The sequence below is a fragment of the Chaetodon auriga genome, chromosome 12 (assembly GCF_051107435.1).
Source record: "Chaetodon auriga isolate fChaAug3 chromosome 12, fChaAug3.hap1, whole genome shotgun sequence".
In the NCBI taxonomy this organism is placed as follows: domain Eukaryota; kingdom Metazoa; phylum Chordata; class Actinopteri; order Chaetodontiformes; family Chaetodontidae; genus Chaetodon; species Chaetodon auriga.
In genome coordinates, this window is record NC_135085.1 from 4,695,927 (window position 1) to 4,715,518 (window position 19,592).

At 39.9% G+C, this 19,592-nt stretch overlaps 1 protein-coding gene across 1 annotated transcript; it reads left to right on the forward strand.

Moving 5' to 3' along the window:
• Positions 1–1,757: 1,757 nt before the first annotated feature.
• Positions 1,758–12,731, forward strand: LOC143329101 (myosin-7-like). The gene is made up of 39 exons (XM_076744817.1): positions 1,758–1,807; positions 1,968–2,019; positions 2,302–2,510; positions 2,613–2,756; positions 2,846–3,002; positions 3,101–3,128; positions 3,211–3,319; positions 3,475–3,567; positions 3,647–3,710; positions 3,809–3,907; positions 4,021–4,124; positions 4,219–4,357; positions 4,482–4,600; positions 4,689–4,838; positions 4,934–5,104; positions 5,230–5,543; positions 5,781–5,850; positions 6,025–6,230; positions 6,590–6,713; positions 7,050–7,186; positions 7,372–7,627; positions 7,726–7,968; positions 8,061–8,237; positions 8,323–8,468; positions 8,562–8,652; positions 8,761–9,150; positions 9,273–9,399; positions 9,471–9,589; positions 9,675–9,871; positions 9,957–10,140; positions 10,261–10,426; positions 10,511–10,635; positions 10,731–11,039; positions 11,124–11,327; positions 11,416–11,712; positions 11,810–11,914; positions 12,093–12,188; positions 12,294–12,428; positions 12,711–12,731. The coding sequence occupies exons 3-39, from the start codon at positions 2,310–2,312 to the stop codon at positions 12,729–12,731; spliced, it is 5,817 nt and encodes a 1,938-aa protein (XP_076600932.1). The 5' UTR covers positions 1,758–1,807; positions 1,968–2,019; positions 2,302–2,309.
• The last annotated feature ends 6,861 nt before the right edge of the window (positions 12,732–19,592 follow it).

The window sequence follows — 19,592 nt, forward strand, 5'->3', positions numbered from 1 at the left end:
TTGTTTTCCTTCCTGCTGACCCCTAAAGACTAAACAAACGTTTTACATCATTACCTTTGAGCCACCGACTTCTCTGTGTCAGCTGCTTAACATGTACAACTGTGATGTTTAGAATTAGCAGACACCACCAACAATAGCATATCAAGGTGACACCAGTTGTTCTTTCCATCAAAGACTTTAGACACCAACAATTGGCCTTCCCTTAGAGGAGTCTGGTGACAACTCTGCGGCCATACAGTGAGAAGGTGCCAGAAGCCAGGAAGGGGACACAAAATAGATGAAGATTTCCACAGGGATTTAGACAGCTGAGAATGAAAATGAAAATGAGTCCAACAATGTGAAAATGTGTTTTCACACGTGTGACAATGTGAAAACAAATTCTGATCAACTCTTGCAAGGTCCATTGGAAAACTGCCCCAGCATTCATCATTCACATTTTACAGGAGCAAACAAAACTTGCATACAATTTATGGCTTAATTTGCGAAAGGGCAAAACAAAAAAAAAAGAAAATGAATTCAATGAAAGAAGTTGATAAAACTTGTGCTCTAGAATAAAGGGAGGTTTCTGGGTATGCACCTGTTACTCCTCATCTGTCAGGACATCAGAGACTCTGCACTTCAGCTATATCACTGCCCTCGAAGGCTGCCCTTCTCAATCAGAGAGAAAAAATCCAGGCAAGAATTTCACAGGGTTATCTTTGTCCTCAAGGCCAAAGGAAAGGGAACAATGCAATGACAACACCATGAGACAAAGGGTGTAGACCTTGCTGGGCAGAACAGTGGTGAGTGATAATTTAAAGTCCCTGACCTTAGCTCTCACTCAGCAACAGCTGCAACACTTTATTGTCTCAGCAGAGGCTGTTGAAATGCATTCACCACCCTTCACATGACTGACCTTAACTGAACTTTATCTTTTTGATTAGGAATCTGAAAGCACAATGTTTGAAGAACGAATTAGTCTTATTAAGTCTTTAATCTTGCTTGTCTATCCTCCCTCTGTTTAGGATTTAGAAGAGACGCTGAATTGACTAGTGATGAATCATGGAAAAGAAAGGCAACCCTGCTGCTTCTCAGTTTTGCTTTCACTTTTTTTTTCAATATAAATGTGAATTTAAATGGATACAGTAGTTTGAACTCCCTCCATGTTTGAATTTTTCCATCTTTTCAGTTGTGGTTATTAAAAAACTGCAGCTGCTAGATAATTAAGGAAGATTATAAACGAAGGATCGTCTCACCCATATCAAAATATACTGTAAGGTCATAATAGGCTGATATTATTTGGCATTAGGCCATTACATCCATAAGACATCAACATAAGGCAGGGGTTAAAAAGGTACAGTACCTAATTTAAATTCAACATTTAAATGCCCTCTAAAATGTTAAAATACCAATTTATTTTGGTAAAAGTAACCAAAAAACAATAAACAAAGCTGAATTTTGAAACTATGAAATCACATTCAACAGATCTAATTGAATCAACTCAGTAGCTGGTAAGAAAAAATATATAAAATGACAAGTTTAAATGAATAAAATGAGTCACTGGATATCAAGCTTGTCCCTACTCCCCACCTCTTGCCCTCCCCTTTCTTTGTACCATGCATCGCCCTCGCCTTGTTTGTCACAAGGTGAAAGCAACAAATAGCAGCAGTACATTCTGCCCAATTATGAGAACGCTTTTTTTAATGTGCAACCTTTCTCCAAAACTTCATCCCATATTTGGTGGATAAACAGCCTTTATTAATGGAGGGAGGGCTGCTGTCAGCTACAGGGCTCAACACTGCACTTGATTAAAGGTTGAGAGTCAAAGGTAAGCAAGACATTTATATCAATACTATGGAACAGAAATGTGACACATGTCTTGACTTTGCTATAACATGTTTTTGGGGTACAGTTTTAGTGACATACTTCACAAGTATATCATGTTCCTTGTAACGAAATAATGTTTTGCTTTGTTGCTGGGTTTGAAGAGCATAGACCCCGACTGACCCTAGTCTCCTTTGGACTCCAAACCCACCCTTGGTAAAAACCACTTTTGATTCAATCCAAAAAGTCTTTAATCATGACTATAACACAAAAAACTTAAGTCAGGAAGTAAAAGTAAAATTATGCTTTTTTATCTACAGTTTTATGTACATCCTTAAAAGGTTAACGGTATCTGCATACTAAAGACACAGATTGCAGAGAAAATACTGTCATAGTATTATCTACCTTGTCATATGGCATATGTGGTGTCCTGATGGCTAATGTACTGTAGTGCATGAAAGGATGTGACCAAAGTTCTGTTTGGTAAATCTGTAACAGGTTTAAACATGGGTGATGCTGCCATGAAAGAGTTTGGGGCTGCTGCTTCTTATCTGAGAAAGTCAGATAAGGAGCGTCTGGAAGCCCAAACGCGTCCCTTCGACATGAAAAAAGAGTGCTTCGTTCCTGACCCCGAGGTTGAGTATGTCAAGGCTTCCATTACAAGTCGTGATGGTGACAAAGTCACTGCTGACACTGAATTTGGAAAGGTAGATACATTTTAGATTCTGCATGCGATTACAGATTTCTACAGCTGCATTTGGTCAGATTTTGGTCAGTGTGACTGTAAAATGTGTCATTTTCTTTTGTAGACTGTCACAGTGAAGGAGTGTGACATACACCCTCAAAATCCACCAAAGTTTGATAAAATTGAGGACATGGCAATGTTCACCTTCCTCCATGAGCCTGCTGTGCTGTTTAACCTCAAAGAACGTTACGCAGCGTGGATGATTTACGTAAGACAACTGCTAAATTGGTACATTTCCTCCATTCATGGGACAGCTCAGCATCTGAAGCCACTGTCTTCTATCCCTCAATATGGCAGACGTACTCTGGGCTGTTCTGTGTGACTGTCAACCCCTACAAGTGGCTGCCAGTCTACAACCAAGAAGTGGTTGTTGCCTATAGAGGAAAGAAGAGAAGTGAAGCGCCTCCTCATATCTTCTCCATCTCTGACAATGCCTATCAGTACATGCTGTCAGGTGAATAATCTATTTACGCTTTCATCTTGTTTGAATATTCAATTTTCACGTCATTACATTTTTTGACTGATGATGTGAAAAATCTCTTATACTGACAGACAGAGAAAACCAGTCAATCCTTATCACGTAAGTCACACAGCCAACAAAAACCTCTCCAGTTATTGGTCACAGATACTGGCCTAAAACTTTCTGTCTCTGTTCCACTCAGTGGAGAATCCGGTGCTGGAAAGACTGTCAACACTAAGCGTGTCATTCAGTACTTTGCCAGCATCGCAGCTGTACCAGGTGGGAAGAAAGATCAAGCTGCTGAGAAGAAGGTCTGTGTTACAAAATATATTTCAGAATATTTTGCAAAGTATCATTTATAAAGCACAACTACACTTAATGATCATTTCTAAAAGGTGAAACACACTTTGGAATTTTATATACTTGGAGCTGAACCTGAGGTTATGTCTTTATTTAACAAAATCAGGGTACCCTGGAGGATCAGATCATTCAGGCTAACCCTGCTCTGGAGGCCTTTGGGAATGCCAAGACCATTAGGAATGACAACTCCTCCAGATTTGTGAGTGTGGGACTGCAAATGGTAATTTCTAAATTGAGTGAATTAAATGGACTATAATGAATGGCTTTCATTCGCTTAGGGTAAATTTATCCGCATTCATTTTGACAACCGAGGAAAGCTGGCATCTGCTGATATTGAAACTTGTAAGTAGCATGGTTTATGTGACAAATATGAAGATATCACCTGTAAATGTATCGATATAGCACAATAACAATTGATTTCTCAATTACTCTCAAAACAGACCTTTTGGAGAAGTCTCGTGTAACCTACCAGCTCAAAGCTGAGAGGGACTACCATATTTTCTACCAGATCCTATCTCAGGCAAAGCCTGAACTTCTGGGTATATATCTGATAAAAATACCGTAAATCTCAAGAACCATCAACAGTGAGAATTACTGCTGTATTTGAACACAGTGAGATATTTCATAACACATTTTTTCATTCCCTCCTTAGAAATGTTGCTTATCACCAACAACCCCTATGACTACGCCTTCATCTCCCAAGGAGAGACAACAGTACAGTCTATCAATGATTCTGAAGAACTGATGGCCACTGATGTGAGCTGAATCTTCAAATCCCAGTCAAAAATGAATTTAGAAATCAACTTTTACAATGCCAGTAATGATTTTGATCATGCATTATCTTTTTCAGGATGCCTTTGATGTGCTGGGCTTCATTCAAGAGGAGAAGAATGGCATTTACAAGCTGACCGGTGCCATCATGCATCATGGCAACATGAAGTTTAAGCAGAAACAGCGAGAGGAGCAGGCAGAGGCCGATGGCACTGAGGGTAAGAGAGGATTTGGAAAAGAAACTACGGACAACTGTGCTACAAAAATCAATTATAAAAGAATGATGAGCACATTGAAAGGTTGTGATGACCTTGATGAATTACCACAAAAATGTCTCAACAGATGCTGACAAAGTAGCTTATCTGATGGGTCTGAACTCTGCTGACCTCATCAAAGGTCTCTGTCACCCAAGAGTCAAAGTAGGAAATGAGTGGGTCACCAAGGGACAAAATGTCGCTCAGGTAATGAGTTGTAGGGAACCCTCTGAAAATAGTTTGATCAAATAAAAAGTTCAGTTTTAAAAATATTTCTAATCATTTTCTTCCCAAGGTGTACTATGCTGTTGGTGCACTGTCTAAGGCAGTGTATGAAAAGATGTTTCTGTGGATGGTGGTGAGAATCAACCAATCCCTGGACACCAAGCAGCCCCGCCAGTATTTCATTGGTGTACTGGACATTGCTGGATTTGAGATCTTTGACGTGAGTTTTAAAAGAACATATAATGTACATGAAGTATTTGTTGGTGAAAGGAGAAATCATCAAGCCTGGTTGTACTGTGGACTATTTAATTGCAGTTCAACACCTTTGAGCAGCTGTGCATCAACTTCACAAATGAAAAACTGCAACAGTTTTTCAACCACCACATGTTTGTGCTGGAGCAGGAAGAGTACAAGAAAGAGGGCATTGAATGGACTTTCATTGATTTTGGCATGGACTTGCAGGCCTGTATTGACCTGATTGAAAAGGTGAGTTATGAAGTATCATAAACTACTCGATCAGGACAGTGGCATTTAAGTATGTAACTGCATTGTTAATTCCACTTTTAGGAACTGCCATGACATTTACCTTTATACTGTAATGATTTTTACAGCCCTTGGGTATCATGTCCATCCTTGAAGAGGAGTGCATGTTTCCCAAAGCCTCTGATGCCACCTTTAAAGCTAAGCTCTATGACAACCATCTGGGGAAATCAAACAACTTCCAGAAGCCCAGAGTTGTCAAAGGAAAACCAGAGGCCCATTTTGCCCTGATGCACTATGCTGGAACTGTTGATTATAATATCAACAACTGGCTGGTGAAGAACAAGGATCCTCTGAATGAGACTGTTGTAGGACTGTACCAGAAGTCTACTCTCAAGCTGTTAGCTTTGCTCTTTGCAAATTATGCTGGAGCAGATTCAGGTTTGTATTTATAAAGGAACTAGCATCTAAAAAGGATTATCAATGTGTCCTGTGGAAGAGTTGTAAAAAGGTAGAACTGTGGAATGGAGAAGCTTTTAATATAAGTGAAAAATGTATATTTTTCTTCATTTGCTTGTCATGTCACTTGCACTATTTAAACCTCTAACAACATATCTTCTGTATACTTTTGCTTTTGAAAGTCTAATGATATATATATATCATATTTAGTTCAAGAGACTAGTGGGAAGGGCAAAGGTGGTGGGAGCAAGAAGAAAGGTTCATCCTTCCAAACGGTATCAGCCTTACACAGGGTAAGATCATTCTAATTCAGTTTGTGAAACATTAGCTGATTAAGAGTTTTTTCTCAGATTAAAGACAGTGTCCTCGGAATCCTTTACCATATGGGATTATATTGTTTATATTCATAATGGTGCTGTCATGGCAATGGCAACAGGAAATCAATTCTGTCCTCTGTGGTGCAACAGGAGAACCTGAACAAGCTGATGACCAACTTGAGGTCTACTCACCCTCACTTTGTACGCTGCATCATCCCCAATGAGACCAAGACTCCTGGGGCCATGGAGAATCCTCTGGTGATGCACCAGCTGCGCTGTAACGGTGTGCTGGAAGGCATCAGGATCTGCAGAAAGGGCTTCCCCAACAGGATCCTCTACGGAGATTTCAAACAGAGGTATCTGTCAGATATACAGATGGGTGACAAATTAAAGAAAAAAACATCACATCTTTTTGAAGGTGGACAACCAGAGCAGCTTCACGGTGAACTGTCATAGATTCTTCAAGTCTTCACACCATTCTACTAAGATATTCCCTCTTTAAGCATTTTGATGATGTGATGAAGAGCACTGTCTAACATGTTGGCCCAAAACTCTAACAGGTGTTCAACTGTTTTCCTTTGTCACCCAACAATACATTCTACTATATTTTTAGTGATAGTTATTGAGTTGGGCATATTTTGGGAATGATATTTCATTAAACTTGAAATACTGAAAAAACTGAAAACTAAAATGATCTTTCATCTTCATTATGAAGATACCGCATTTTGAATCCAAGTGCTATCCCTGAGGGACAATTCATTGATAACAAGAAGGCGTCTGAGAAACTGTTGGGTTCTCTGGATATTGACCACAACCAATACAAACTGGGGCACACTAAGGTAAGTGAATGGTGAACTACATTCTAGCATATATAGTATAAAGCATATATATTTCTGCCTCAGTGTAGTGAGGAACTGTGCAGAGTGAAACTGGATTTTAGGTTATTATGGTTTTCCATTGACTACAATTCTTAACCATGGACAAAAATTGGATATCACTTTGTTCAGCTAAATCTACTTTCATTCACAATAACACCATCTTTGTGATGACACAAAGAAACGTATCTGTAACAAGCTGCAGATGAGAGATCATCTTCAACATACACACTCACACTCGCCTTCAATGTGGGTGTCTTGTGAATGCCACTGATGATCTCATCTGCATGTGAAAACCAGGTGTTCTTCAAAGCTGGGTTACTTGGTCTGCTGGAGGAGATGCGAGATGACCGTTTAGCTCTAATTATCACCAGAATCCAGGCAAGGTCACGAGGTGTTCTGGCAAGAATTGAATTCCAGAAGATTGTTGAACGAAGGTACATGCAGTAATCAATCCCAATCCCTTACGCATAAGCAGAAGATAAAGATTCATTTGCTCTAAAAAACAAGCACAGCATATTCAGATAATGGGGTCATGATACAGAATGTCATTATTTAAAGTGTAAAGGAAATAAGCGCTTGTATTGCACTCCTCAATACTTTTATCAATCATTATCCACAGGGATGCACTACTTGTGATCCAGTGGAACATCCGTGCCTTCATGGGGGTCAAGAATTGGCCCTGGATGAAGATGTATTTCAAGATTAAACCTCTGCTGAAGTCGGCAGAGACTGAGAAGGAGATGGCCAACATGAAAGAAGAGTTTGCAAAACTCAAAGAGGCTTACGCAAAATCTGAAGCCCGCAGGAAGGAACTTGAAGAAAAAATGGTCACTCTTCTCCAAGAGAAAAATGACCTGCAGCTTCAAGTTCAATCTGTATGTTCAAACACTGTCTCTGACTGAATTACAATTAATATCAACATCAAACCAGGACTGCTTATGCTTTATGGCATGCTTTATGTTTTTAATAACAGGAGCAAGACAATCTCTGTGATGCTGAAGAAAGATGTGAGGGGTTGATCAAGAGCAAGATTCAGTTGGAGGCAAAGCTAAAAGAGCTGACGGAAAGACTGGAGGACGAGGAGGAGATGAATGCTGAGCTTACTGCGAAGAAGAGGAAGCTGGAGGATGAGTGTTCTGAGCTGAAGAAAGACATCGATGACTTAGAGTTAACTCTGGCCAAAGTGGAGAAAGAAAAGCATGCCACTGAGAACAAGGTGCCACAAACAAGAATTACTGCGAAATTACTCTGTGTGTCCCAATTAACAATGGTGTTGAAGTCCGTCATAAAAATGTCCACTGCCCACAGGTTAAGAACCTGACTGAAGAGATGGCGGCTTTGGAAGAAATGATCGCCAAGCTGACCAAGGAAAAGAAAGCCCTACAGGAAGCTCATCAGCAAACACTGGATGATCTGCAGAGTGAAGAAGACAAAGTCAACACTCTGACCAAGGCCAAAGCTAAGCTGGAGCAGCAAGTGGACGATGTAAGAATTTACAAGATCAGCAGGATTTGTATATAACAAATAATAAATAAGTGAAAAGAAGATTTTATAATATTTCTGTCCACAGCTTGAAGGATCCCTTGAGCAAGAGAAGAAAGTGCGTATGGACCTTGAGAGAGCAAAGCGGAAGCTTGAGGGGGACCTAAAATTATCTCAAGAGAGTATCATGGACCTGGAAAATGACAAGCAGCAACTTGAAGAGAGGATGAAAAAGTAATATTAAAAGTGCACTTTTAAAAACTCAAATAGATTTTAAATTCTGTGTCACCCAGTATGTTTTACTTTCTTTGTTTTTTTAATTCACAGGAAAGATTTTGAAATCAGCCAACTCAATGGCAAAATAGAGGATGAACAAGCAATGAGTGCCCAGCTCCAGAAAAAATTGAAGGAGTTGCAGGTAATATTAAATAAGATGAAGAAAGTCAATTGGCTTGTGCCGGGATGTGACATTTGGCTACTTCTTCACAGCCATTCAATGCAAAAATTCACTTTGACTTTGGTCTAGGCCCGCATTGAGGAGCTGGAGGAAGAGCTTGAAGCAGAGCGAGCTGCCCGAGCCAAGGTGGAGAAGCAGAGAGCAGACCTTTCCAGAGAGATGGAGGAGATCAGTGAGAGGCTGGAGGAGGCTGGTGGAGCAACGGCTGCCCAGATTGAGATGAACAAGAAGAGGGAGGCTGAATTCCAGAAACTCCGCAGAGACCTTGAAGAGTCCACTCTGCAGCATGAAGCCACCACTGCCACACTCAGGAAGAAACAAGCTGACAGTGTAGCTGACCTGGGAGAGCAGATTGACAACCTGCAGAGAGTCAAGCAGAAACTGGAGAAGGAGAAGAGTGAGCTCAGACTGGAGCTGGATGATGTCATCTCCAATATGGAACATATTGTGAAGTCAAAAGTAAAATACTTTGTACTATGTTTTCTCCTCATTGCTTGATTGGTATCTTACTTGGCTAGTTTAAGACGTCACTCATTTTGAAGTAGTTTATCTGAAAGTGTTTAACTGCTTTTTGTTTTCAGAATAATTTGGAGAAAATGAGCAGGTCTCTGGAAGACCAGATGAATGAATATAAAACAAAGTCAGAAGAGGGACAGCGTACCATCAATGACTTCAACATGCAGAGAGCAAAGCTTCAAACTGAGAATGGTATGCATTTGATTTGAACACAGTGTTTTGTTTGGGTTATTTTGAAGTACTCACTCTGTTCTTCAAATTAGGTGAACTTGCAAGGCAGCTTGAGGAAAAGGATTCCCTTGTGTCTCAACTCACCAGAGGAAAACAATCCAACACTCAACAAATTGAAGACCTTAAAAGACAACTGGAGGAGGAAGTCAAGGTAGCAGACAAACAGCAATGAGACTTCATTTTGTGTAGATTAAATGTTGGTACATGAGAGGCATTAAGATATGCTTTCATTTCAGGCCAAGAATGCATTAGCCCATGCAGTGCAGTCTTCTCGCCATGACTGTGACCTGCTCAGGGAGCAGTATGAGGAGGAGCAGGAGGCGAAGGCTGAACTGCAGCGCAGCATGTCCAAGGCCAACTCTGAGGTGGCTCAGTGGAGAACTAAGTACGAAACTGATGCCATCCAGAGAACCGAGGAACTGGAGGAGGCCAAGTGAGTAAAATAAATTTTCACTCAAACAACCCTACTTTAAAAGTTTAAATGCAAAGAATTTATAACTTTTTCAATCATAATCCAGAAAGAAGTTGGCTCAGCGTCTGCAGGAGGCTGAGGAAGCTGTTGAAGCTGTGAACGCTAAATGTTCCTCTCTGGAGAAGACCAAACACAGGCTGCAGAATGAGATTGAAGATCTCATGGTGGATGTGGAGAGGTCTAATGCTGCTGCTGCTGCTCTGGACAAGAAGCAAAGAAACTTTGACAAGGTTGAATTTACAATACATACTGTATGGCAATTCTGCTCTTTCAGATGAAAAATTAAAATATAACGACCTTCAAGCAGACACATTTCAAATCCTTTATCTAAAACGTGAACTGTCTCTCAGATTTTGGCAGAATGGAAACAGAAGTATGAGGAGTCTCAGACTGAGCTGGAGAGCTCTCAGAAGGAAGCCAGGTCTCTGAGCACTGAGCTCTTCAAACTGAAGAATTCCTATGAAGAATCTCTGGAACATCTGGAGTCCATGAAGAGGGAGAATAAGAATCTGCAGGGTAAGAGTAACATCAGCTTACACCTCTACTGCAGAGTTTGCTCCAATGACTAAGCCACTTACAATGTTGGACTTTGTTTCTCAGAGGAAATATCTGACCTCACTGAGCAAATTGGAGAGAGTGGAAAGAGTATTCATGAGCTTGAAAAGATTCGAAAACAGCTGGAACAAGAGAAGTCTGAGATACAAACAGCCCTGGAGGAAGCAGAGGTATGATGAAAGTGCTGATGCTGGACGTCACGAACTCTGACATTTTTTGGCCATTGGCAATAACGAGTCAAATATTTGATATATTTTTCTTACAGGCCTCACTGGAGCATGAAGAAGGGAAGATTCTCAGAGTTCAGCTTGAATTCAACCAGGTTAAGGCTGATATTGAGCGCAAGCTGGCCGAGAAAGATGAAGAGATGGAGCAAGCAAAGAGAAACCAACAGCGAACTGTGGATACTCTTCAGAGCTCTCTTGAGGCTGAGACTCGCAGCAGGAATGAGGCCCTCCGTCTGAAGAAGAAGATGGAGGGAGACCTCAATGAGATGGAGATCCAGCTTAGCCAGGCCAACAGGCAGGCAGCTGAGGCCCAGAAACAACTGAAGGCTGTTCATTCGCATCTAAAGGTATGTATTTTATTTCAAAAAGGACACCCTGTACACATTATGTTCCCATTTTATTGTCCTCACTTAAATATGGCACTCCTACAGGATGCTCAGCTCCAGCTTGATGACTCTCTGCGAGCCAATGATGATTTGAAGGAGAACATTGCCATTGTTGAGAGACGTAACAACCTGCTTCAGGCTGAAGTGGAGGAGCTCAGAGCTGGTCTGGAGCAAACTGAGAGAGGTCGCAAACTTGCTGAGCAAGAGCTGCTGGATGTTAGTGAGAGGGTGCAGCTGCTGCACTCACAGGTGAGATACATTATCAATACATTCTAGCATGTTTGGTTTACATTCACTGTTTCCAAATTCACATTCTACTCTATTTATGTAAAACTAGAACACCAGCCTGATAAACCAAAAGAAGAAGCTGGAGGCTGATACATCCCAGCTTCAGACTGAAGTGGAGGAGGCAGTGCAGGAGTGCAGAAACGCAGAGGAAAAGGCCAAGAAGGCCATTACTGATGCTGCCATGATGGCAGAGGAGCTGAAGAAAGAGCAGGACACCAGTGCTCACCTGGAGCGTATGAAGAAGAACATGGAGCAAACCATCAAAGATCTGCAGCACCGTCTGGATGAAGCTGAACAGATCGCCATGAAGGGAGGCAAAAAGCAGGTGCAGAAGCTTGAGGCCAGGGTGAGTTTCAGCTGGATCTTTGGCATTTAAACATAAAAAGCTGCTCTATGTGAAGTACAGAAGTATTGACTGACTTTTTGCATCCTTCATCCTGCAGGTCAGGGAACTTGAAAATGAGGTAGAAAGTGAACAAAAAAAGGCAAGTGATGCTGTAAAAGGAGTACGAAAGTATGAAAGACGTATCAAGGAGCTGACCTATCAGGTAACTATTACATTAAAAATTTGACCAAACATGCTGTGTTTTTACAATGGTCATCTTGATAAGCTCAAGTAATCAGATTTCCCCAGATAACCTTTCACCAGTGTCAAAGGTCAGGAAATCATATTCAGTTTCAAAATACATATGCATTTTCATTTGATGTTGTTTTTGCACAACTCAGACAGAAGAGGACCGTAAAAATCTAGTCCGTCTTCAAGATTTGGTGGACAAGTTGCAGCTAAAGGTCAAATCCTATAAGAAGAGTGCTGAGGAGGCCGTAAGTACTGTGAAATTCAAATGCAAAACTTTGATTGAACCAGAGAAGCTATGCATCATCTAATCAGACATAATGTATAACATATACGGTGTTTCTGTTGCACAGGAGGAACAGGCCAACACTAATCTGACCAAGTTCCGTAAGCTTCAACATGAGCTTGATGAAGCAGAAGAGAGAGCTGACATTGCTGAGTCTCAGGTCAACAAGCTACGTGCCAAGAGCCGTGATGTGGGCTCAAAGGTCAGTATACACATACTGTGCATACATTAAAAAATTAGGAAGTCCTCCTATTCTTTCTTATGTCCCTACACAGACAGAAATGTTACCTAGCAGTGTATAACACATATACTGTATAACAATGAGGCGCTTGTCTTGTAAGAGGTCATTGGCTACATTTAGAAAACTCCTCTGAGGGGTCTAAAAGGCAAATAATATGGGGATACTGTATACCATTACCATTGTGACATATGGGTTGAAAATACATCTCATTATTTATATTGCATATTCTTTCTTTTGTTTCAGAAAGGACATGATGAAGAGTGAAGTCCTCTCAGTTTTTTTTTTTCTGAGGCACCTGTTGCCTGTGTAATGGTGTCTCCCTACATATGTTTTGAGTTCGGTAGAATAAATTTATGTGCATCTGAACCAGCTTCCTGAATTTTCACTGACAAAGACTCTAGTGGTTCATAAACTTGAGTTATTTCTCCAAAGAATTAAACAAATGAATACATACATTACATTTTTACATACATAAATAAATTGAGAAAGAAAAGAAATGGTTACACTAATATAATGATAAACAATGAATAAATAAACGAAAAGTACAATTACAAGAAGAAAGTCTAAGGATGTGTGTTGAATTGCCAAATGTATCTTTAAATGTGAATGAAGAACTGTATTTTAAGAAAAAGATTTGTGTCCTAAATATTGACATGTCCACATATTAGAAGGTTGGCGGTTTGATCCGTGGCCTCAGCAGTCTATGTGTCGAAGTATCCTTGTGTAAGATACTGAACCCCAAATTGCTCCCGATCAGTGTGTGAATGGTTAAAGCTCATAATGAGCAGGTGGCCTAGCTATCATTGTATGAATGTGTGTGTGTGAGTGGGTGAATGCAGACTTTGAGTAGTTGTCGGACTAGAAAAGAGCAAAATATAAATACAGTCCATTTACCATTAAAAAAAAAAAAAAGTCAGTTTCACCTGTTCATTGGACACCAAAACCAAAAAACAAAATCTGTGAAACCTGGAAAAAACCTTTAGGAAAATTAAAGAGGTTATATTATGCTCATTTTCAGGTTTATGCTTGAATTTTAGCTGTCTACTAGAATAGCATGTAGCTTTAATGTTCAAAAAACACACTGTTTTCTCATACTGCCCATTGCAGTAGAAACACTTTCATCTCTGTCTGAAACACTCTGATTCAGCTCCAGTCCTTCTTAAGGCTCCCCTCCTAAGAAGCACAGTCTACTCTGATTGGTCCCCTCCAGGCCTTTACACCCTCCCATTCTTCCCAGAATTCTAGCACGCCTTTACCTCTCTCCCAGTACGCTCCCGTTTACATATTTTCCAGTAAATTTCCTGTATTTTTAACCTTTCTAAACTAAATAAAGGCTGGGTGTAACGTTGACTTTTTGTAAAATATGCCACATGGATTTTTGTTTAGCGGCACAGTGGCACATCAGGTAGTGCGCGTGCCTCATAACAAGAAGGTCGCCGGTTCGATCCCCGATCGAGCAGGAGCATGTGAAGCTTGCATGTTCTTCCCGTGCATGCGTGGGTACTCCGGCTTCCTCCAACAGACCAAAAACATGCTCATTAGGTTAATTGGTGACTCTAAAGATTGTCCTTAGGTGTGAGTGTGAGTGTGAATGGTTGTCCGTCTGTATATGTTGCCCTGCAATTGACTGGCGACTGGTTCAGGGTGTACCCTGCCTCTTGCCTGTTGACAGCTGGGATAGGCTCCAGCCCCCCCAGCAACCCCAAAAGGGATAGTCGGTATAGAAAATGGATGGATGGATTATCGCATGGGTGGTGAAGTGACAAAGCTGCCAAGCATAAGTGCAGCCATGAGGCACAGAAACATGCTTCACCATTGACTGCATTTATACTACTTCTCCCATCAATTTTCGCCACCACCCTACCAATTGCTAGTAGCCTCTCTCAAAATAACAATTGAAGCATAATGTGTAAGTGATGTGTACATATCCTTCAAGTAATACATAAATAAAGTGCTGAAGTTACATGCCCTTTTTTGTTTTCATAATGTAGAGATGGTCAGAGCACCTTCAACTAGGTATTTGTAGGTACTAGTTCTTCCAAAATAAATGGTAAATCTACATTAAAAAAGGTAAAATGTCCAAATTTCCAAATTTGAAGATGAGTCACTGACAGCCGAAATCGACCAACAGAGAAACAACAGCAGAAAAACTGGCTACTTTGCTCATAACATCACCTTCCACATCTTCGTGAAACGTCAGACAGCGAGGTGGGCAGACGGTCACCTACACAGAGGATGAAAGTGGTGCTGTTTTACACAGTGATGTCGAAAAGTAATAGAAGAAAGGGTTGGACTACAGACAAGATGTTTAAGGTGGCTCAGGATCAGTTTGGGCTTTGTAACTTTGAAAATGTTTTACAAGTACAAAAAAGCCATGTAACACACTGAAGGAAAGGGAAAAAACCAAATGCATAATACGACCTCTTTGATAAATTTGATAAATAAATTAAATAAATGTTTAAAATAAACACAAATACAGCATTTCTCAGATTTCAGATTGTAAAAAAAAAGATACTGAAAGAGAATCGAGAATCTTCATAAGTGATCATGTGATAAGGAGAACAGACTGCAGAATGTTGCTGCTTCAATCCCTCATTTAAAAAAGCATAAAGGTGACTCAAAGCAGAGTAGTACAGCTGAGTCTACCTGGGAGAAAAACTAATGAAGAATTCCACATTCTTAGTATTAAACATGGGCCCACAATCCAAGAAACAGCCAAGGTATTCTGACAGAATTGACCTATTGCTAGTTCACTACTTCGCAAATCACAGTTCATAAAAGCTTTTTTCTGGGAGAGAATCCTCCACTGCACAGGGCATAGAGCATTTTGAGTTTGCAGCAGTCCTTAAGCAAAAGTGGAACATCTGGGATTATTAGAGGAGGATGTCCCTTCAGAACAGTAGTGGATACAGACTGTATGAGAAGAACTATGAGAAGGATGTAATACCTACAATGGACATATAAATATGAATCTCACCAATCACCCCTTTAAAACTGCTAAAATAGTAGTGCAAAGTGCTGCTATAGTGCGAACTAATGATAAATGAAATATTTTATTTTTCGGATTACAGTTATGCAAGGTAGTTGCAACTGAAAAATAACTATCTATCCATTTAAAAAATCTTTTAATTACTAATTTTGGACATAGAAAATTGGAAATCATCCATTGATGATGAAAGCCTTTGTTTTTTTTACATATCTATAACTCAAAATGTTTCACTCCATGTTGATAAGACAATGGACTAAAATGTCAAAGATCTAAACCAGCCAAATTTAAATTACTAACCTTCATATTAGGAGTGCACTTTAGTCTTTCGTTGGAAAGAAGCAACTTCTTTTCAAAGCCAGATGAGGGGAGGCTATCTGGAACACAGAGAGGATACAGACTTGACAAAGATGTCTGACTGACTGCAGATAATCTGAATTTGGTGTGTTCAGGGTTAGAGTCATACAGGACAGACCAACAATTCAAGAAACACCATTTCATCAATCAAAATAGGACAGTTAGAGTATATTATGGTTATATCAAATCTTTGTCAGTTTTCAAAATTAGGAGCCAGTTTAAATGTTTTTCATCCAAACAAAGTAGACATTCCAAGTTTTAAATGGTCAACTGTACCTTTCCATTATTTCACCATGTCGTGGTCATTGCCTTAGAAGAAGACAAGCAGTAATCAGGAGGAGAGTCCACACAGCAGTCCACAGCCTAAACAAGTGCGTGGAAGACAAGCCAAGAGAACATCAAGTCCTCACCTCCACCAGAGCTCAACACCCCTTAGAAGTGACCTTTCACAACAACAAAGGACAAATACTAACAATAGCTTTGTTGGCTCTAGTTTCAAACTTAAGTCAGGCAAGGTGCCTCACACCTTCCCTTGTGTGTTCATGTGATTGTAAAAGTCAGAGACACAAGGACTTTGGACAGCTGGGAATGAGACCTTTACTGGACTGCTGAGTGCTCTGCAAGGGCCTGGAATACACTGAGGGACAAGTAAAGGAGATGACAGTTCTAGTACAGAGGCAATAAGGGACAAGACCTGGTGAGATGTGATGTGATAGAGAGGAAGACAGCTGAGATTCCAGTTGCATTATTAGCCAGCATGCTGTGTAAGACTTCATTTGTATCAGTGAGTTTTACTATACCCATGTTTAAATTCTGTGTTAGAAAGCTTATGATTGCAATCACCCGTCCTAGTTTGGTAAGTTGATTTGCCTTATTGTCTTTGAGAGTATGACACACTTAAGTTCTTTTAAAATCTGGGGTGAATACAGATTCCTTTACCATATTCTTCTATATAAGCGATATAGTATCTGATGTCAAACTATGCAAAGTACATACAGTACATAATTGGATTCTCATGGGTTTGTCACCTGTTGCTGCTGGTCAAAGAAAAAATAAAAATGTGTCCTGACTACCTGCGTCACAAGCTGTCCCCAAGCTGTCCTCTGAACCGCCAAACCCCCAAAGGCAGCCAGCAGGAATTTCACAAGTTATCTTTGTGCTCAAGGATAAAGACAAGAAAACAATGCCATGTCAACGGAAGCAGGCCAAGGGCATTCACAGTAGGCAACTTTTGGAATGAGGCCTAGAGTAGACAACAATATGAATTTATTTCAGTTGCATACATAGGTATCTGGTATATGTAGATTTTGGTTTTTCTAAAAAAGAAATGATGAGAATTCACCCGTATTTCTAAAGACTCAAAGAGAGGGTATAATACAATGAAAAAATTAATAAAACAAAAAAAAGGACACAGCAACAAACTGCATTATGAAAAAAATAGTTACTTTTATGATAATTAATACTGCCATTACAAAGAACAGAGAAGATAACATCATCTGCAAAGCCTGGAATGCACACATGTAATTTCTACCACCCTTATCCTGATGATTGTTTAACAGTGGTATGGTGATATACAATTCCAAAATTTACAGCTATAAAATACAAATACAAACAAAATACTGATACAGTAATTTAAGTTGTTTAATTTCTGACAAAAAAACCAAACTGTACAACCAAACTGTACATCCTGGGCCATAAATGCAACATTTGAAAACTCAGTCAATAGTGTGTGTGTGTGTGTGTGTGTGCGTACACAGGACACCACAAACACAAGACAAAAACACACACACATATGCATACTTGAGTGAGTGAGTGTGAATGGAACAAAAGCATAAATTAAGAATCATTTCAATACCTCAGTGAATACATACACAGGTACACCAACACTTGTGCAGTTATACAAATCTAACATCAAAGGTAATAACTCATCCAAATGCAGAATGCAAGTAGGAATAAATGACTTGATGGCTTTGTTACTATGAAACAGTGGTATCTTTAATGCTGCATTCACAAGCAGACAGCAGAAGGAAAACTGGATATCATTTTATTGAATGAGAAAAGCCATGGTACCGTTAGATGGCATTGCATTCAAAGTTAAGATATGCAACTTTTTGCCATCCTCCACAACAGAATTTACAACCGGATGCTACAAAGTTCCCTCACACCAGGAGAAAACATGGGTGTTCCGGACCATCCATTCTTTGTAAACAATATAACATCAATGTAGTAACATATCGTCATGCATGTTTCGTTTCACCATCTTGCCATTCCATTGGACCGTTGGTTTTCCCGTGCTGTCCAGAAAGTGTTATCCATGTACTGTCTACTGCCGTCTGCCTCAATGCAGCATTGGTACCTGCCTTTCTTCACTGCTCAGGACAACATAGAGGGCATGTAGATTCAGTTTCCCTGCAGCTTCTTTATTTGGGGAATGCTCTACCTATACATTTTTGTTGTTTCATGTCCTATTAGCTAATTTTATGTAATGCAAAGGCCTTGACCACAATCTTGGATACTCCCTATAAAAGATTGATAGGTGAGAGAGTACTCTAGCCCTTGATTTATAGTTTGAACTATTTCAGCTGTCTCTCTACTAATCTTTATTGATTATCAAGCATGTGGGCCTTTGACTCCAAAATCAAAGAAAATCTTTAAATATATAAATTATTGAGGTGGGGAGAGGTTTTGCTCAGTTCCAGCTCATTGAACACTGTCTATCTCGAAAGGGCAACTCAAGTAAATTTATGTATGTTAACGTAATATGAACATGAGTTGGATTGCATAGTCTCTGAACATTTCTATTGTTGGTAAAGAAAAAAATTAAACAATGCCAAGTGACCAGGGTTAGACTTAGGGCATATATCTGTGAACAGTGGTGAGTGATAATAAAGGGATTTCACAGCTGTGACCTTGGCCTTGTCTTGCGTCTCTGTAGACAACAGCTGCAGCTCTTTATTCTCCCTCTTGAAATGTATTTCACACCCTATCACTTGACAGACTATTGTTGAACTTTAGATCATGAGATGTTTGATGTCCCATAAATCCTGCTTGCCTGCAAGTACTTTATTTAGTTTGAGTATAGAGGCAGCCTATGATAAAGCATGTATGCCATAAATAAGACATACATCATCATAAAGCACACTGGATCTACCTTCTACGCAACAAACAGCCATTAATATAAGCATATGGATTAATGTGTTTCCTCTTGAGATTTTCAGTGCCAAGACAGGAAAGTATTTATGCCTAGTTAGTGCTGTTACAGAGCACAGCATACGGCAGTTCCTGTCATGTTGATACAAATTAAAAATTAATTGAATCAGGATTGATTTAAGATTATCAGTTAGTGTTATACTTGGAAAGGATTTATCTACTTTCTTTACTGTCATCATGTCCGAAGAAGTTTTGTCAATCACTGATTTATGTAATATATTCAACAAACAAAGAAACTTTGAATAATTACATTTCCAGCATGAAGTCAACTGCCACTGCCACTCTGACTGTTCATGACTATTCCCAAACAACTTCATATAACTGGGACAAAAGAGAATTAGTTGATTGACTGTAGCCTGTCCCTGTTCCCCCACCTCCTGCCTTCCCCTTTCTTTGTCATATCCCGTCTGGCATATTAGTCTGTCGTACACAAGGTGAGAGCAACAAATAGCAGCACTAGGCTCTACCCAATTTGGAGAATGCTTTTTGTGACAGGCAACCTGGATGCCACTTCTCTGATATTCATCCCCATATTTGGTTGACTACCAACCTTTATTAATGGAGAGGCAACT

Coding starts and splice junctions, on each gene's coding strand:
- LOC143329101 (XM_076744817.1), top strand. CDS start 2,310: ATGGGTGATGCTGCCATGAAAGAGTTTGGGGCTGCTGCTTCTTATCTG. Junction 4,125..4,218: donor AAGAACTGATGGCCACTGAT/GTGAGCTGAATC, acceptor TATCTTTTTCAG/GATGCCTTTGATGTGCTGGG. Junction 10,636..10,730: donor CAGCCCTGGAGGAAGCAGAG/GTATGATGAAAG, acceptor TTTTTCTTACAG/GCCTCACTGGAGCATGAAGA.